The sequence below is a fragment of the Dunckerocampus dactyliophorus genome, chromosome 6 (assembly GCF_027744805.1).
Source record: "Dunckerocampus dactyliophorus isolate RoL2022-P2 chromosome 6, RoL_Ddac_1.1, whole genome shotgun sequence".
Classification (NCBI taxonomy): domain Eukaryota; kingdom Metazoa; phylum Chordata; class Actinopteri; order Syngnathiformes; family Syngnathidae; genus Dunckerocampus; species Dunckerocampus dactyliophorus.
In genome coordinates, this window is record NC_072824.1 from 25,999,550 (window position 1) to 26,017,173 (window position 17,624).

The window sequence follows — 17,624 nt, forward strand, 5'->3', positions numbered from 1 at the left end:
GCTTTTTAAAAAATTCTGTTAACGAATCAACCTTGGTGGAGGCCTGTAGGTCCGAAGAAAAGCACTTGTGTTTGTGACAAAAAGATGGGGGGGTGCCATTAATATTATAGGGGTTGGACCATTCCTTTCATGCCACATTAATAATAATTTCTGTATTATTCCTCTTTATCCAGATCTTTACCAACATTGAATGGCTTCTTCCTTAAAAATATGACTTGTTTCAGCCGCTGCAGATTTAATTTGTCTCCTTGTTGGTGTTAACATTGCCCCCCTCCCTCTGGCTTTGTCTTCTTCTCTTGTGACTTGAATGGTGTTAAGTTTGCGGAGAGTGCCAGTCTGGTACCGAGACATGGTACCTTTTGATGCTACGTGAATCGGTAGCACTGACGACATTTGTTCAGTGCCTATAAAAGTACCATTTTCGGTACCCATCCCTAGTTTTAACATTATTAGAGCCACCTAGACATGAAATAACAACCTTATAGTAACTTTTACACTTGTATAACTTCGACTGTCCATTGTTGTGTATACCGGTCTTCATTTGCGCATGTAAACATTGTTGAACAAATACACAACAATGGACAGGCGACAGCCCACAGCGATACGACGAGAAAGAAAGATTTTTTTGTCGAGGAGGCATTGCTGTGATGCAAATGAATGCATACTGTTTTGAGAAGCCAAACTATTTACTTAAGTGGCCCCACCAACTAACCGGAACTACGTTCCTCATCACCGAAAACCAACCAGAACTTGGCTCGATGGACGAAGTGGGGGGGGGGTAAGTCACTGTTGATGCACTACACTGCTGACGGGGATGTCATGCAACTTCTTGTCAAAAAATCCAAACTATTCCTTGAAGGCTTCTCATGGATTAATCAAGTTACTTCAATTAAAGTCATATTTCCTTCGAAAATGAAGAGAACAATGCACACGTTATTTATATCATGACGACCAAATCCACTCATTAAGCCTCTTACCCTGCACCAAAGTGTAGAACGAGTCTACTGAGGACAGGTTGGTCGTTATGGAAACATCCTCATCTCTCCCTGACGTCTCAATATCCACAGCAACGGCTCCTGATGACATGTCGCCATGGAGATTGGTAACCACGCCAGTGGGGAAGGTAACATTAGTCAAACGACCCTCGTTGTCATAGCTGTAGGTATAGTGAGGAGGAAGGGCGGGAGGAAACACAAAATGATTTTCCATCATCTTCAGTTGAAATATACACATGATTAAAACGATCACCCAGCAGGAGGCAGTGGCTGGAAGCCAGTTCAACACATTTTCATATTTCATACAGTTTTTTTTATATACTTTCACCCTACATGAACTTGTAGTTCGGTAGACAAAGAATGACAATGATTCTGCTCACTCATAAAAAGTAGTCCAGCCAATTTGGATGCTCTTGGTCGCTAGTAAGCCACTGTTGCCATGGTAACTAAACAAAACCAGCTCTTGACCCTGAGCTGTGAGAGACTTCAGACCTCCATTTGTTCCGATGGTCAGCCAGATGACCTAGACAGAAAGACATGGGTTATATATTCACAATCTGCTCATGTAGTTTTACAGCCTGAAACTGTGTGCTACTGATATTTTTAAAATCGTAATTATTTCTTAACCTGTCCTTTTTGGCAGCTCAGTCCTGCAATACGGGTGGACTGTATGTTTACTTTGCTAAAACAGATGTGCTGTACCAGAGTCTGGTATATACTCCGCTTGTTGTAGTTGTATTTTCATTTTATTTGTAAAGTCACCAACCAGTACAGAGTTTATGAGGGGACAGACAAAGAGGAAGTACTACTACTACTACTATTACTACTACTACTGATGCTGCTGACATACGTGACATACCTGATTGTCTGGGGCGACCACACGCACGGGCAAACGATTGGTATCTCTACGGATACGGAGGGTGTTGCCATTGCTGTCAGTCACCGCTGTTAAATCCTCTTCATTGCTGTAAGACAAAAAAAGGTGGGAAATGATGGTACTGATAAGGAAGAAGAAGGGTAAAAGCCTACAAATCAAATTTCCACACACCAACCTGTAGCTAAAATTGTATTTATAGTCCCCAGTGACTAGGGATATTGTGAATTGATGAGTTCCATTCAAGTCAAACACATAGAGCTCCTGGGAAGCTGGAGAGGCTACTTCATAGGAGCTGGGTCCTGATGCCAAGGAGCCTGGGGACAAATTGAAAAACATTTTTAGTTTAACTCTCAGGAGTCGACGGCCGCAACGGTTGGTTTAATAAAGGTTTAAGACGCCCCCTTTCAACTCGTGCTGAAAGTGCAGACACGAAACTGCACGAGTCCTTTAATAGTATAAATGGGTCAAGTAAAACCACAGTTATGATTACATTCGCCATGATTTCGTCTTTGCGGAGTCACGTTTGATGCGCTTTTGGTGCAGGACGAAAGGGATCCGCTTGCAAACCGAAAGTGTCTGCATGCGAACAAACATGTCACCACCTTCCGATTGGGGGGAAAAAGCTCCACGTCAAACAATTCAAGCATTACGGGCCATTTGGTTGCTGAGGGAGAGCGGTAAGGGTAAGTAAACACTGCCAGCATGTGGACAACTGACATGGAGGAACCTATCATGCCATTTGGAAGGGTTGCAGATCTGACTCTTCCCCTTAGTTGCCAGTGATATTTCCTAATGTGATATCTATCTCTACTGAGGTGGACAAAAACATATTTTCTGGAATAGGACACCTGTTGTGTAGATAGTAAATTGTAACTGACATGGAAGAAGAGTTCCCTACACATGTTGGAGAGTTTCCCAGTAAAAAAAAAAAAAAGAAAAAGAAAATCCCCTCTCGGATTTAGTTTTTTTTTGTGTTGTGTGTTGTGTTAATACACCGTGACAAAATGAAAAAACTGTCACGCATGTGAGGTTGTACTGAAAGAAAGAAAATCAACCAAAGCAAGCTAAAGGTGAAACATAAAGGTACACACAAAAGTAAGCAAAGGCGGAAAATCCAGGGTGGACCCCAGAGGTCGACGCACTGGCAAATGTACAACAATATTTGTAGTGACTACACATACCAGTAGGTGGTTGGTTGCGTCGTATCGCTCGAATGCGAATGTTTCCTAAATCAGCCACATACAGCGTCCCATCCGGGGACACCACCAAAGAGGAAGGACAATTAAGCCTTGCATCTTTTGCATAACCATCCCCGCTTTGGTAGCAGTCACAGTTGGCATCATTCTGAGGGAAGGAAGGGAAAGTGAGTGAGAAACAAACAGACATATTAACCACAGTACAAATCGTATACCATGCATATGCGTTGAGTGGCATTGGGGAGTGTATGGCAAACCAATTGGCCTGATCCAATATATTCCTATGAATGTTCTTAAATGTGTTCTTAAAAATTTGAATAAGTGGGATTACAAAAGGTTAATAAGCGTTCACAGGTACGCTCAATGGTGTGCCAGCTGCTCCTAATTGGCATGGTGATGCCACCTGTTTTCCACATACGGTAAGTAGTTACAGTAAAGTTGGTGAGAAAATGTTGAGATACTGCATAAATATAGTATACTATTTAGTAAGTAGTGATTTTAAATCATTCCTTGTAGGTTTATACCATTTCAAATGATGAAAATGACTGCGATGCTAACAGTTAGCATGCTACCACCTCGCAAAATAGAGCTAAGTAGTGAAAGTGCAACGGCTGTTCTGTAAGGGTTTTACTGCATGCCGTGTAGGTTTATACTATTTCAAAAGAAAGAAATAGCTAAAAAGCTAACATTCTGGCAAATATCATTCTACCACCTACCAAGATAGCACAAAGTACCGAAAGTGCTATAGCAGTTCTACAGTGTAATGATTTTAGATCATGCCATGTTGATTTGTACAATTTCAAATGACCAAAATGGTTAAAATGCCAACAGTTTAACAGTAACAGTTAGCATGCTACCACCTAGCAAAATAGTGCTAAGTACCGAAAGTACTAAGTATTTCTTTTGTGGTTTTACATCATGTCTTGTAGGTTTGCAACATTTCAAATAATGGAAACGGCTAAAATGCTAACAGTTAGCATTGTACCACCTAGCAAGATAGTGTTGCGTACTGATGAAAAATTAAATGGACATATGAATTATGCGGAGTGTTCAGAAGAAAACATTGCATATTGGTGAATACCACATTCTTCTAAAAATCATCGGTAGAACAAACAGCATAGCAAACCAGCATAGACCAGCACTGACCAGCATAGACCAGCAAGGTCCACCAGCTAAACCAGCACCAAACCAGCATAAACCAGCACTGACCAGCACAGACCAGCATAATTTCCATGCTGGTCTATGCTGGTTTTTGCAGCAGGGCCATAAAGGAGAACATTCCTGTTTAAGAATAGTGTGAGTAAGTACCTTGCAATCACAATCAGACGGTGCTCCTGCAAGGTAAGTCATTTCTCCGTCAGTCGACACCTACAAACAAGCAGTGAATAAAAATTATGGGGTAAAAATGAGGCAAAAAGAGTGAAAAATCTGCTAGGAAACTTCACAAAGCCAAGAATACCCTGTATATATATTCACCCCTTCTAAAAAATACATTTGTGATTATGCCTTATTACAGTACAAATTACTTCAGTTCATATAGGATGACCAAATGTGCTGTCTTCCCAATACATGTCCTTTCTCATGTCCGGTCCTGGCCGTCGTTTTCATTGGTTTTCAAGTGAGTAGTTCCGCTACACATGAATGCACAGGCGACAGTGCACAGGGATACAGCGGGAGACAAATATATCGCTGAGCGTTTTGTGAGGTCAGATTTTTTTGGAGAAGGCACTTTTGTGATGCAAATGTATTACTCTTCTGAATGCATATTGTTTTGAGAAGCCAAACTCTTTACTTAAACGTCCCCGGCAACTAAGCGTCCCTTTAAACCAATTTTACATATTTGTTGCCAAAATGAAGCACTTTCCATCATAAACATGTCTAAATGAGCTAAAATACAAATACAGGTAGATGCTTTCAAATTCGCGATATGCAGTATTTTAATCTTAAATGGCTTATTTTCTCTGATTATATCTACTGTACTGTGAATATGGGGGTAAAGGCGACAATATGGTTGTTATTTCATGTCCAGTGGGCTCTAATAATGTTAAAAAACATATTTTGACAGTCGTAAACAGGGCTTCTGTGCTCTAATTACAAAAATATTCCATTTATGAATAAGAAATCCTACTTCACGTAAATTCACTTATCAGGTCGGGTCTGGAACCAATTAACTGCAATAAACAACAGATTACTGTAGATTAAATTCTGATTATGATGCCCCCAAGGAAATTAAGGTTACTGTAGCAGCAACACCGTATGCAGTATAAAGAACGGAAATAATAGAGGCACTGCACACAAAGTGAAAATGGACAACAGAATAATTAAGTAAGAATAAAAACAGCTTTAAAAATCGAATACAAAATATACAGAGTAAAAGCCAAATGGTTGCACATTCTCCATTTTCCATACATATACATATCTGTATATAGATACACTAGAAAAGTATTAGAAAATTAGATCACAGATTCATGCTGGTGTGAATCCAGATTTCTTTTTTTTTTGTCAGCCCTGATACTTTCAGCCGTTTCTTTAAATTGACCAGTTTTGTGGATTTAATGGATTTTTTTCCAAGCATAAATGTATATAATGTATTTCACAAATTATTATTATTTTCATACACTCTGTACACAAAGGTGGGATATTACATTTTTGTTCATACCAGCATGGTAGTGTAATATGGATGTCTTTTTAATAGTGAACCCGAGAAACATTAGCAACCGCTGAAGCGGACGCAAACAAATAAATAAAAAAAAGGTATAGCAATTACCTGTCGAATGCGGTGTATTTTTTTCTCGTCTGTCTCGGCGATGTAGAGAATACCGTTGTAGGACAGAGCAATGGCTGTAGCGCCCTCTAACATGGTCTGGACTGCTCTCTTGCCGACTGTATATTCAACACCAGGGACTTGGCAGTGCATGGGACGACCTGCCACAATTCGAACCTGGACATAGACACATACGCAACTCAAGTGATACAATCATTTTCATCTTATTGAAAAAAATGACAGCAGGGACAATCGATACCTGTCTGTTTTCAGTGATCTGCAGCACAACATTGTTATCCAAAACATAGATGGAGTTGTCCATGGGACTGATTGCGAGATCAGTGGGCCACTCCAAACGAACCTGGACATACAGAATGACAAGAGCAATGTTAATTAAGCTTCTGATTGTGAGAGTGGAGATTTCAAGTGCCGTGCCCCCCCCCCCCCGTGTCTGCTGGGTCCTCTACTGCGTGCTTTGTCTCCCTTCCACAGATAAAAACCAAGACAGGCAAATTAGACACGGGTAGTTGTCGCTACTCTGTGAAAAGTCAGCTTTCAAATGAATAAACTGCAAATATTAAAATTGGTAAAAGTCGACTTAAAATTTTCTGCCAACAGAAAGTGAAAATTGGACTTTTTGGAAGAGCCGTACATTTATTTTCTGTAGCCGTTGTCCTCATTAGGGTCATGTGGGTGCCTGGAGCCTAGCCCAGCTTGCTTCGGGCAAGAAGATGGGTATGCCTTCGACTGGTTGTCAGTCAGTACACAGTAGAACCCGCTAAAGATGGTCCCGTTTATGCTGACAACCCGTCTATGTCAAAGAACTCATTAAGTCCCAGTCCACTGTGTTCTTCTTATTACTAAAAAGTGCCCACTTAAGTCAACGTCAACACACATGGTCGACCGAAGGGGTCATTTCCGACACAGCATTAAAAAGTGCACACAGTGACTTTTTGTTCATTCCAAAATAAGCTTGAAAAGAAAAGCTTTTTTTAACCTGGATTCGACACCTTTTTAAATGTTTATTTTTATATTGGTAGCCACCGGAAGAAATATTTATGCGTGTACGAAAGCTTTATTGCCATTGTACCAAGACTTACAATGAAATTACCCGCAGCTGTTAGAGAAGAGTATAAAATATTATAATAATTGTAATGTCGGCGGAATGACAATGAGGCAGGATGATTGTGCACAAAAGCGCTTGTATTGGCGTGCACAAAACAGCACTGTATACGCCCTTCACACTTCAATACATCAAATGTGGCTGAACAACTCTTCTTCTCTCCTGAGCTGGCAAACTGTAGCCCAAGCCCTGAATCACAGCTCAGAACCATACACAATACTCCCATACACAAAATCAGAAGAAGAAAACAGAAGAATCTAAATAGAAATACACACAAATATGCATCTTGATGGCAAACGGTACCATAACATACTTGGGTATGATGAATGTTTCGGTGGTGTGGTCTTAATGAGACTTGACGTCACCTGTCTTATGTGCATGCTGGTATCACAGGTGAGAGGTCGTGCAGACGTCAGATCATTGCTTCCAAGCACTGTAGATATGATTCCATTGCGATCCACTTTTCTGATCATTGTCCCATCCACAAAGTAGATCAAACCATTCTTGTCAACTGCGATCCCTGTATGGATGAGACACGTACCAGCACATTTCCACATTTACAATTCGGGACGTGTACCTCCAATGCATCACTGTATTTGTGGTCTTAATCTCAAAAATGTTTTTCTAGGTGACACACACACATGAAATTTAACCCCTTCTAATCCTGGGATTTTTTTTTAGCTAAAACACCAAAAAAAAAAAAAAGCTGTTCTTGAACAATTTGGAGTAGAGGCATGACTTTAGGCTCAGAATGTAAGAGCTATTGACACTGACAAATAGGACTTATACACTGAAACTATTTATTTAGGTTGGCCTTTATTTGTTAACTACTGTGAAGCTATGGAGTGGAAAACAATGCATAGCTTGAGTCCTTACCTAATCCCATTTCAAATTCCGTTCAAGAGGTGTTACATCTGGCCACACTTGTCACACTACATTGTTTTGTCATAATTGTTTGGAAAAAATATAAAAATGCTCTGTTGCACAGGTGTTCCTTACTTTTATGACAAAAGTCCACCCATCAACCTGCATCTCGATCTCTTCACGATTTCATCAGCTACAGCAGTGATTCTCTGCTGTTTTCACCCTTCAGTGACAAGCGGCGACCCAAATTGCGTAAGTTTTTGTAAGTAAACTTCTCAAGTATCTTATTTATTTAATAAATGACGTGTAGTTACATTTTAAATGTAAAGAGACTGTTCGCAATGGTTACATGGCTGCCTAGAGGGCGCTCACTTTTTGAACGTGTTGCAAGCTTTATATGCTTGCGCTTCCCGCTCCGAGCGTGTGATTTTGAGGCAGTTGCAAACAGTAGCTTTAATTGAAAAGGCAAAGTGCAGTTTGAATTTGAGGTACAGTAGTGTGCCAACACAAAACTAATTTGATGATTAGTTCAGCAACAATCCATTCAAAAGTTAGTTTTAAAAAAAAGGTGTGTTGAAAGGTTTTCAGTACCTGGATGAGAAATAAAGCAAGAAGTTAAAAATCAAGCGAGTCCAGTTGCTGTGATTCAACACTCAGTAGATAAGATAATAAGAGGAGGACCATTTATTCAATTTCTTCTGTAGACCACCACTCAGCCTGGGCCAATAGACCTAAATCAGTTGGCCATGAAACAGTACCATCATACTGTACCTGGTAGTCTTCACTGTGGGCGAAATTTCCCTACTCAACACAATGTGAGCTTTCGCTTTATGTGTGTCGGACAGACAGCGCCTGAAGTCCACAACCAAGTCGCCCATAAACATGGTACTTACCTCGTGGTGGTATGGCGAGCGAATAGCACAGATGCGAGGTGCGTTCACCGACATCGGGTCGTTACACTCTTTTTTTGGGGAAAGACTCCGCGACCCACTGAAAACGACTCCCGCCAGTTGAGAATCACTGGACTACAGTGTTTAAAGGGCCCGTCATCATTAAGATTGGAAGTAACTGACCCAAGCTACATACTTTAGAAGAGGGGCTACTACTTTTTTTACGCAAGAAGTTGATTGGCTATTTTGCCACCGCAGACAAGGTAATCAGTTGTATATTAGGTCAAGTGAAGTGTCAGTCAAAAGATCAGGGTTGCTGTTGTAGGCAGGTAGCACACAAAAATAAATAACACTTGTGTGTGTGCGTCTGTGTGTGTGCGCGCACACCTTTAGGTCCCAACAGCTGAGCTTCTGTAGCTTTTTTGCCATCTCCACACCGCGCTTCATCAAAGGGGGGACATTGTTCACCAGTACCTGCCACTACTTCGCCGTTACCTAAACACACATTGTAACATCACATCACTTGCCTAGAACAAACCTATTGAATTCATATGACCAACATATATATGCAATGCCTGAAGCCACATTATTCGTACTTTCTCATTTCAATGAACTTGAAAAAAAGAAAAGTAACAGCACTGTGCAAAAAGGAAAACTAGCATAGGGGCTTACTGATAAGGTCCCGTGCACCGCTGAGGTTCTTGGGTCTGTAGATCCTTCGAGAGTTGGTGTCCGACACATAAAGCTGTCCTGTCACTGGATCAGTGGCCAGATAATACCGGTGGGCAGGATTGTTGCTAAGGGAGAGGGCAAGGGGGATTCCAAATAAGATTAAAACAACAACAATTTGGTTCTACAACGAAACGAGGAGTGAGTACTGTGTATCTGGAGGAACACTGGTAAGTTAAGTGTCAACTCCAACTCAACAAATAAACGAAAAAAACACCTTTCCGCTTGTGTGCCTTCAGAGGCTTCGTACACACTCGGTTTGCCTTCTGAGAAAAACATTTTTTTTTTTTAAATCCATCATATTTGCTCCCTTAAGGGAAATTGGCCTTTTTAGACTGGATTTACACGCTATGCCAGCGGCAACATAGCTCATGGCACTGCCTTTGACAAATTACCTTTCCAGTTTGAAGACAGAGAATACTTAGCTGCTGCGTTACCTCTCCAAAATCAGCACAAATGACCTATTTCAAGTTGTACAAGTTTAATTCGGTAAACTTGTTCAGTGTATTGTCTTAGCACCAGTGAAAGCACTCTTGACAAGCAGTTTGATGGCAAATTCTTTCAGACATGCCTCGGTGTGTGAGTACAGCTGAATGTAGAAACACACACACAGCCTGAGGATGTGTGTACCATGTGGATGCCACTTGATCATCTAAACACGCCAGGACAGATTAAAAATTTGACTGGAAAGAAAATAGAAACAGACAAACAGAGGACATATAGAAGACAAAGAATGATGTAGGATGGAATTAGGAAGTGAAGATTTTATAAAATGGGGAACACAGAACATGCAGAAGGCAGATGGAAAACAAAATAATAATGAATGAGGGGCAATTGTTATTTCTTAATTCATATCTTCATTTCAATTAAATACTACCTTTGAATAAAACACTGTAAACCAAAAGTACTGTATTTTCCGTACTATAAGTCGCTCAGAGTGTCAGTCAAACAATGCCTCACCAAGAGAGAAAAAACAAATAAAAGTCACACTGGACTATAAGTCGCATTTGTTTAGAAATGTATTTCACAAAATACTGTAGAACAACAACAGAATTTTTTTATGGGAAGGCAAGCTGTTCAACGACACAATACCACCCACAACAGACTGAATATGTGTCGGGTATGTTAATATAACACGTTACTAACTACACAATAGCATAAACATCATACCTGGGAGGCTGAATAGGCTAAATTAACATAACAAGTCAGTGAGTCCAACAAGCCTGTTATCGGTAAGCAAGTTCACTGAGCTCCCGATCTCATTCCACATCAGTCAATCCATCCAGTGGCAGATACACAAGCCTAGAAAGCAATCTCGCGGCTGACGGCGATAATGTTCACTCCTTGGTTCATGCCGATCAGTGTGAATAACTTTTAAAAATATGTTAAATTACATAAATATATTCATATAATCTGACTGTGAGTCAGCCAAACCAGCCAAACTATGAAAAAAGTGTGATTTATAGTCCGAAAAAACAGTACTATTTCGTATGTCACGTTCATTGAAGTTCATATCCACAATATTCCTTTTGGAATATATTCAGTGTCTACAGCTACAGTATCATCAGCAGTCTGCATCTATTCCTTTGCCTCTCAGTTCAAGTCATGTCTGACTGCACAGTACGTTCACAGTCACTATCCATGCATCATTGAACAGTCTGCATTACAGCATCACCACTGATTGGTTGTTGTGCGTGCATACAAATTATCATCATTTCTCAATAACCTTTTCTACGAGCAAATGCTGCACAGCCAACCACATGGGCGACATATTCCTCAAAACATGTAGTCTTTCACCGTCATTAATTAAAACAGTGGAATTAAGACTGTTATATTGACAATGAGATATTCTGTACAACAGACAGATAAAAACCAATACAGCCTACTTCTTCCTACTTCCCTCTTAGCTCTCCTAGTTTGGTTCTGCTGCTTCAGTGACGGCTGTGCCATTTATCTGAGCTGACAACACAAAAATGAGTTCTTTATCTACAACTCTTGTCACAATTAGAGATGGACAAACAATGGGGAGGACAAACTGTACCCAGTCTCACTTCTCAAAATGTCACATCATTTCACTTTAAAGAAACCACACTGAACTGGATTGACAAATATACACAAATCACCAAATGCTATTTTTACGACACTAACAATTTCTTTCAAATGGAGAGAACATAAGTGATTGCTTGCTTGGGAAAAAGAATGAAAGGAGAAGAAGGACAGAAACTTCCAGAGTGGAGTGTTCTGTTAGTGGAATAAAAAGTGATTATTCGCTCTTACCTATGTCTGAAATCTTTGTTTCTTTAATAAAGCGCAAGCAAAGGAAGAAAAGAAAGGAGACAGGAGTTAGAGGGCAGGAAGGTATTTCCTCTGTATCACGGGGAAAATGTTCAAGTGGATATGGAAAGCCTTTAGAGTCAGTATTTCACTGTGAATTTTTCATACATTGTCTCTCTCTGCATTAGAATTTAAAGCACTGCATTGAAAATACAACAATGCTGTCAAGTTAGCCGACAGGAGAGATTCATAGGTTCATATGTTATGTGTTGTGATCTGTGCTCTTGTGTTTTGTGCTCTGTTGTTTCAGCTCCAGCAAGAAGACTGTGGATCATTCATTTACAGACACTACTCTACTACCCCTTGTGACTGAGAGAACTGCTGTTTGGTTTCGCATGCCTCCGGTACCTGTTAAACCAACTAGACTTGTTTCTTCTCAGCAGTTAAAGAGCCTCCATCCTGTTCGGTATGGTGCATTTTTTATTGCCGTGTTTTACTGATTGCGTTGGTGCCCGAGTGAGTGCCTTAGTCCCGGCTACCCTCTTTGGCTGAGCCATTTAAGTTTCTTTCTACTTAATCTTTTCCCCTAGTTTTCACCACACTTTTTGTTTTCATGTGTAACAGCTCTTTCAGTTGATCTCCCAAGACTCCTCGCCGTTTTTGTTTGCACTTTGTTCTTGGGAACTTGTTGGCTCCACATGAGTTCTCATTAAAGAATTTGTTGCTTACTTACTGTCGCCGTCTCTACATCTGCGGTCCAACCTACCTCAAGACACCATCATTTATTTACTATGATTTCAAATGTTGTAATTTCTAGTGGATACGCCGCTACTTTTTCCTCACACTTTGAACCCTGCGGCTTTTACAGTGATATGGCTAATTTGTGGCCACGTTCTGGTCTCGTGTGCTTCGGAGCAGGCATTTTGTGCTTGGTGCGCGCCCTCATCATGAAAAACATGCAGAGAGGTGCATGTGATGCGGCTTTCAGGTTTGAAGGCGATCGATGTCGCGGCTTTTGCTCGGGTCTGCCGGTGGATCTTGGCAGCGTGGAGCGCTGTGTTGGGAGGTCCACTGTCACCGGCGGGACTCGGGGGGGGGGCTGGACTGCTCCGTTGTGGGGAGGACAGTACAGGCTGGGGAGCTGATTTGCCTCTGGACAAGGGCGGCGCCAGGAGTGCCAATGAAAAAGGGACCGGCACTGGTGGGGTGTATGGCGAGGGAATTGTGGGGCTGTTCAGTTCCGACACTGAAGAGGACGACTTTAGTGGTTTTAGTGCAGAAAGAGGAGGATAAAGATGCCAATGACAGCGACTTTTCTGGTAGGCTACTGTTTAACCCAAAAAAGAATGTTTTTAAATTAAAGGTTAATCTTTCCGTACACTGAATTCAGATTGTTACGATGTGGACACCAGGATATTACAGTATGTATTTTTTTTCATTTTTATATTTAAATGTTTGGACATGGGACATGCACTAATGAGATTTCTGAAGATTGTCAAAGCAGCGATAACAATCATAGCAAGTAGAAAAGGCAGTTTGTATAGAAATTGCATGTGAATGCTGAAGTGCTGAAGCTGAACTGAAATGCTAATGAGGAAAACTGAGACTTTTCAGGACGTGGCAAATTGCTAGCATGAATGTTTTGGTGCTGGAATGGTTTGAATGGTTTTAGAAATGTGGAAAAATGTCCTTCAGTGCAATGTGGAATTCTGGGAAAATGTTGGAATGTGAAAAATAGATCATTTACTTGTGTTGAATGAGGTGAAATGTTTGGGTTTGGAATGGTTTCAATTGGTTGAGAAATGTGGATGTAGCATTCTCATTATCAAAGACAATTTGTGTTTGAAAAATGTGGCATTTTGGAAAAAGTGGGAATTGTTGGCATGAGGAATACTGTTAGTCAGAATGGTTTGAATTGGTGGAGAAATTTGAGAAATGTCGAGTTTGGAAAAAAATGTCCCTGCTGTTTTGAATAGGAAGTTTGTGGTCATTTTTGGAATGTTTCAATAGATAGCTGAACATTTTTGATGTTTGAATAGTTTTAATGAGTTGAGAAATGTGGGAATAGTTGAGCATAAAAAGAATAAGAATAATAAATTCAGTGGAACCTTGGTTAGTAGGCTATCATTCATCCGTTCCAGACTCTAACCGAAACGATTTTCCGCATAAAAAACAATGTAAATCAAATTAATCTGTTCCAGAAAGTCAAACATGTTGACACAAAACATGTTTTTATAGTTTTACTATTATAGTTTTACATATAGAAAACAATTAGAAATGTATATAAACACATATCAAGAAATAACACATGACAAAACAGGAAGTGGCTGTCTGTGTTGATCTTGCTGCCACGTGTCTTTGAGAACAGTCACGTCTTCAGTGAAGGTAAAAGTAACCTTCAGCGTTCATTTATCCCTTTCATTCGTCATCTGCAGTACATGCATTTAGAATTATTTTATGTGTGTAAAACTATAATTGTAAAACTATAAAAACATGTTTTGTGTTAAACTGCTGATGACATCATAGACGGGCGACGGAGCTGACCTCCTAGCCTAGCAGGTGAGAACACCTACCTGCTTAAACCAATAACAGGAGAATGTACACTAACCGAGGCAAGAGTCTGGCATAGATTTTTGACATTAACCAAAAAGCATGCTAACCCAGGCGTACGCTAACCGAGGTTCCACTGTAGAAGAATTCTGGTGCAGTATAACGTGTAATTGAGCTTCAACAAACACAATAAACCACAATGGATTCAGCAAACTTGAGGTTAAATCCGATGTAGCACTTTTTGCTTTGAAGGCACAAACAGCATGTTCTAATTTCTACCAAACAACAGAAACACCTTCTGCCTTTTACCTGAGCTCCATCACACTGGTTACATTCCCAGAAGGAAAGATTCTCCTGATGTAGTTAAAGTCACCAACGTACACACTGCCATCTGCTCCACAGGCTAGAGCCAGCGGTGCTAGCAGCTTGTTGCCCTCCGCTTGCCCATTGCAGCTTGGGCAGGAGATGCTACGGCGACGTCCATTTCCTACAAGAAGATGAGTGCAAAATGAATGCCAGAGGCGTGACAGTCATAAGCACATCTGACTGACCCATGGTTTACTAAAATAAGTATTTGATCCCCAACCCACTTTCCAAAGATATGACCATCATCTTTATGGTAGGTTTGTTGTAATAGAGACTGAATGTAAACAAAATCCACCAAAAAAAAGAACTGATCTAGAACTTTGTGGCGAAAGCTTTGCTGGCAAACACCGACGTCAGATGTTTCTTGTGGATTGGTTGGGTTGGTTGTGCATATCTCAAGAGGGATTTTGTGAGCACACCACATTCTTCCAAGCCTTGTCTGAGTCCTTCAGGTGTTGAATGTTAAACTTCAGACAATGCCTGCACATGTGTCTCCTTTCGCAAGGAGACCTTGCAGGCGCTGCAGGATCTCAATCCTTTACAGCAAAGTCTGTTTCTAATGTTGGTGACTGTGCTCCCAACTCCCCTGACATCATTACCCAGCTCTTCCCTTGTAATTGTGGGATGATCTTTCACCTTTCTCACAATCATCCATTGCGGTTCACATTTTGCAGCTTCCCTCTATCAAGTTTTTTCACAATATATTCATAAATAAATAATCACCGTTTCATGTTACACTGATGAGACAATAGCCACCGCAGGAAGTACGAGGAGCAAAAAAAAGAAAACAAGGAATTTTCCCAATGCTAACATGTGTCAGTCTACTTTATATCTTATTTGACTATATTTTGCCAGCAATAGTCTTTCGCACCATTCATCTTATTGATGGTCTTGTAGCCCATTCCGGTCTTTTGCAGGTCTACAACGATGTCCCTGGGGTACTTTAACAGCTCAATGGTCGTGTCCATGGTGGTGGAGAGCCTGTTTTATCTACATAATGAGTTGAGGTTGAGAGTGCTTTCCTCGAGGACAGGACTAATTTGTGTGTTTCATGACACATAAACAGTTTGTGGGGGTCAAAATGTTTCCTGGTTCGTAGCGGATCAAATCCTTATTTGTACATTTACTGTGTCCGGAAACTCGTGTCCAGCAACAAGGGACGTAAATCTCTTTGTGATTGACGATTCGATTCAAATCTAGAAACGCAGGTTACGATACGATTCAACAACGATATATTTTAAAAACATAACGATTCGATACGATTCAATGCAGTGTACAAAGGATTCGATTTGATTCAATTCTATGGTTACTGTTTGTTGAAGTAGATATTACTATAAATGATATATTAGTAATATCTAATGTAATGTAATATATATTACATTATAAAATAAAGATACCAATTATATGAAAGTGGCATTCTTACAGTATTTTGTGTAAAAGGGCATCATATTCCCAAGTATGCTGTAAGGCACTGGCAAAAATAAAGTCAACAGAATAACGTGTCAAATATTTATATTGTTTAGACAAACTCAAAAAAAGGACTTGCTGAATGAACATATTTTTCTTGGATGAGATAAATATTGCTAGCTATCGGTTCAGTGTCAAATCCCGGGCTGCTAGCTAGCTAGCGCCACGGCGCGCTTCACCGCGTTTCTCTGGCGTTGTTTATAAGACACTTGCTTCTCTCACGATACCCGGTGCATGTCTCCACAATCGATTCATCTAAAGATTTATAGCTGATTATTATCGATACAGGATTCTTTTACCGGCTAATCAGAATCGGTTGCTCCTCAAACAGGATATCCAGTCGCATCGGTTTATCATTCACATCCCTACCAGTAACCTACCGTGCCTACAGTACGTTAAACGTCAAATAAAACATGACCAACATCAGAAAAAACGTCATAGATTAATGGCTTGCTTCTTTCTTCTTTTATTTTACAGTGAATTCATTCCAAAACACTGAGAATATGCCCCTTTCTTAACATAATGTGCTCATGTGCTAATGTTTTCTTGGTCCAGTTCATCCATTGACATTCTTATTGGCCGTACTGCGGGAAAATGGTAATGTACTATAGGGTGATAAAGGGTACACAAGAGTGTTAGCTTGAGGAACATTTGGAATTGAGTTGATTAACTGATCCATCCTCGTCTTGTCCTCAATATTTTACTTGACTCATTGTTAAAAATAGTCATCCGGCCATTAAAGTCTGCCAAGTCATAAAGTGAGTATGTGTCTTTTTGCTTCAGGCTGAGAGATTAAATAATGGCACAAAACTGTTTCACACATAAGACACACGGAAAGAAACCTGGGTTTCGACAGATCCTTGAAATGTATATTTAGACACATATGGAAAAGTAAATTTGAGGCAAAATCTTGTGTTGTTTGTCATCATACTCGAGGTTTTGTAGTTACTGTGGAGGAAATAAACCACGAGTACTTTCTTACCCATGATGCTGCTGATGACAGGGGGCTGTTGGGAAACAAACACGTTCTCTCCATTGCCTTTGTACAGGATACCTAACGATGAGAAGATGGAACACATTAAAAAGAACACAGCAGTGTAGTCTGACCTTGACATTTAGCTATTAATTTGACATATTTTCATTCATTTTTTTAAGGAAAAACACAGGAACATGATGTAATGTACAGGAGGTGCAATCATTGTGAACATTTGCGCAGGAGGAGTGTAGAGATAATCAGGGGTGAAAGGAGGATACAGTATGGAAAAGATGAGACTTGTTCAGTGGTCAGCATCTTCATAAACAAACTTTATAAGCTAGGTTCTCTTCTCTTGTTCTCTTGTGGTATGTACTGTTCAGGGGTGCCCAACATTTTTCCCACAAGGGCCAAATGGAGAAAAATTCAAGAATACGGTAGCAATATGCTTTTTTTTTACCTTTGAAAAAAAATCTGTTTTATGTTTTGCATTTTGTTCGTGTACTGTATCCAAAATGAACAAAACGGTGACCTTAAAACGGAGGTGCGTACTGAA

At 40.3% G+C, this 17,624-nt stretch overlaps 1 protein-coding gene across 7 annotated transcripts in view; it reads right to left on the reverse strand.

Moving 5' to 3' along the window:
* Positions 1-17,624, reverse strand: part of tenm3 (teneurin transmembrane protein 3) — a 247,966-nt gene that overhangs the window by 24,727 nt on the left and 205,615 nt on the right. For 5 of the 7 annotated variants that reach the window (XM_054779773.1, XM_054779770.1, XM_054779771.1 and 2 more), the window contains 14 exons: positions 17,078-17,149; positions 14,572-14,749; positions 11,716-11,736; positions 9,382-9,506; positions 9,097-9,204; positions 7,321-7,475; positions 6,092-6,193; positions 5,836-6,009; positions 4,377-4,436; positions 3,054-3,216; positions 2,048-2,186; positions 1,855-1,960; positions 1,376-1,518; positions 978-1,156 (listed from right to left, as the gene is read on the reverse strand). In XM_054779773.1, the coding sequence (XP_054635748.1) occupies positions 978-1,156; positions 1,376-1,518; positions 1,855-1,960; positions 2,048-2,186; positions 3,054-3,216; positions 4,377-4,436; positions 5,836-6,009; positions 6,092-6,193; positions 7,321-7,475; positions 9,097-9,204; positions 9,382-9,506; positions 11,716-11,736; positions 14,572-14,749; positions 17,078-17,149 (1,725 nt within the window). The remainder of the gene's footprint in view (positions 1-977; positions 1,157-1,375; positions 1,519-1,854; positions 1,961-2,047; positions 2,187-3,053; positions 3,217-4,376; positions 4,437-5,835; positions 6,010-6,091; positions 6,194-7,320; positions 7,476-9,096; positions 9,205-9,381; positions 9,507-11,715; positions 11,737-14,571; positions 14,750-17,077; positions 17,150-17,624) is intronic. The other 2 variants (XM_054779774.1, XM_054779772.1) reach the window with 1 other exon arrangement.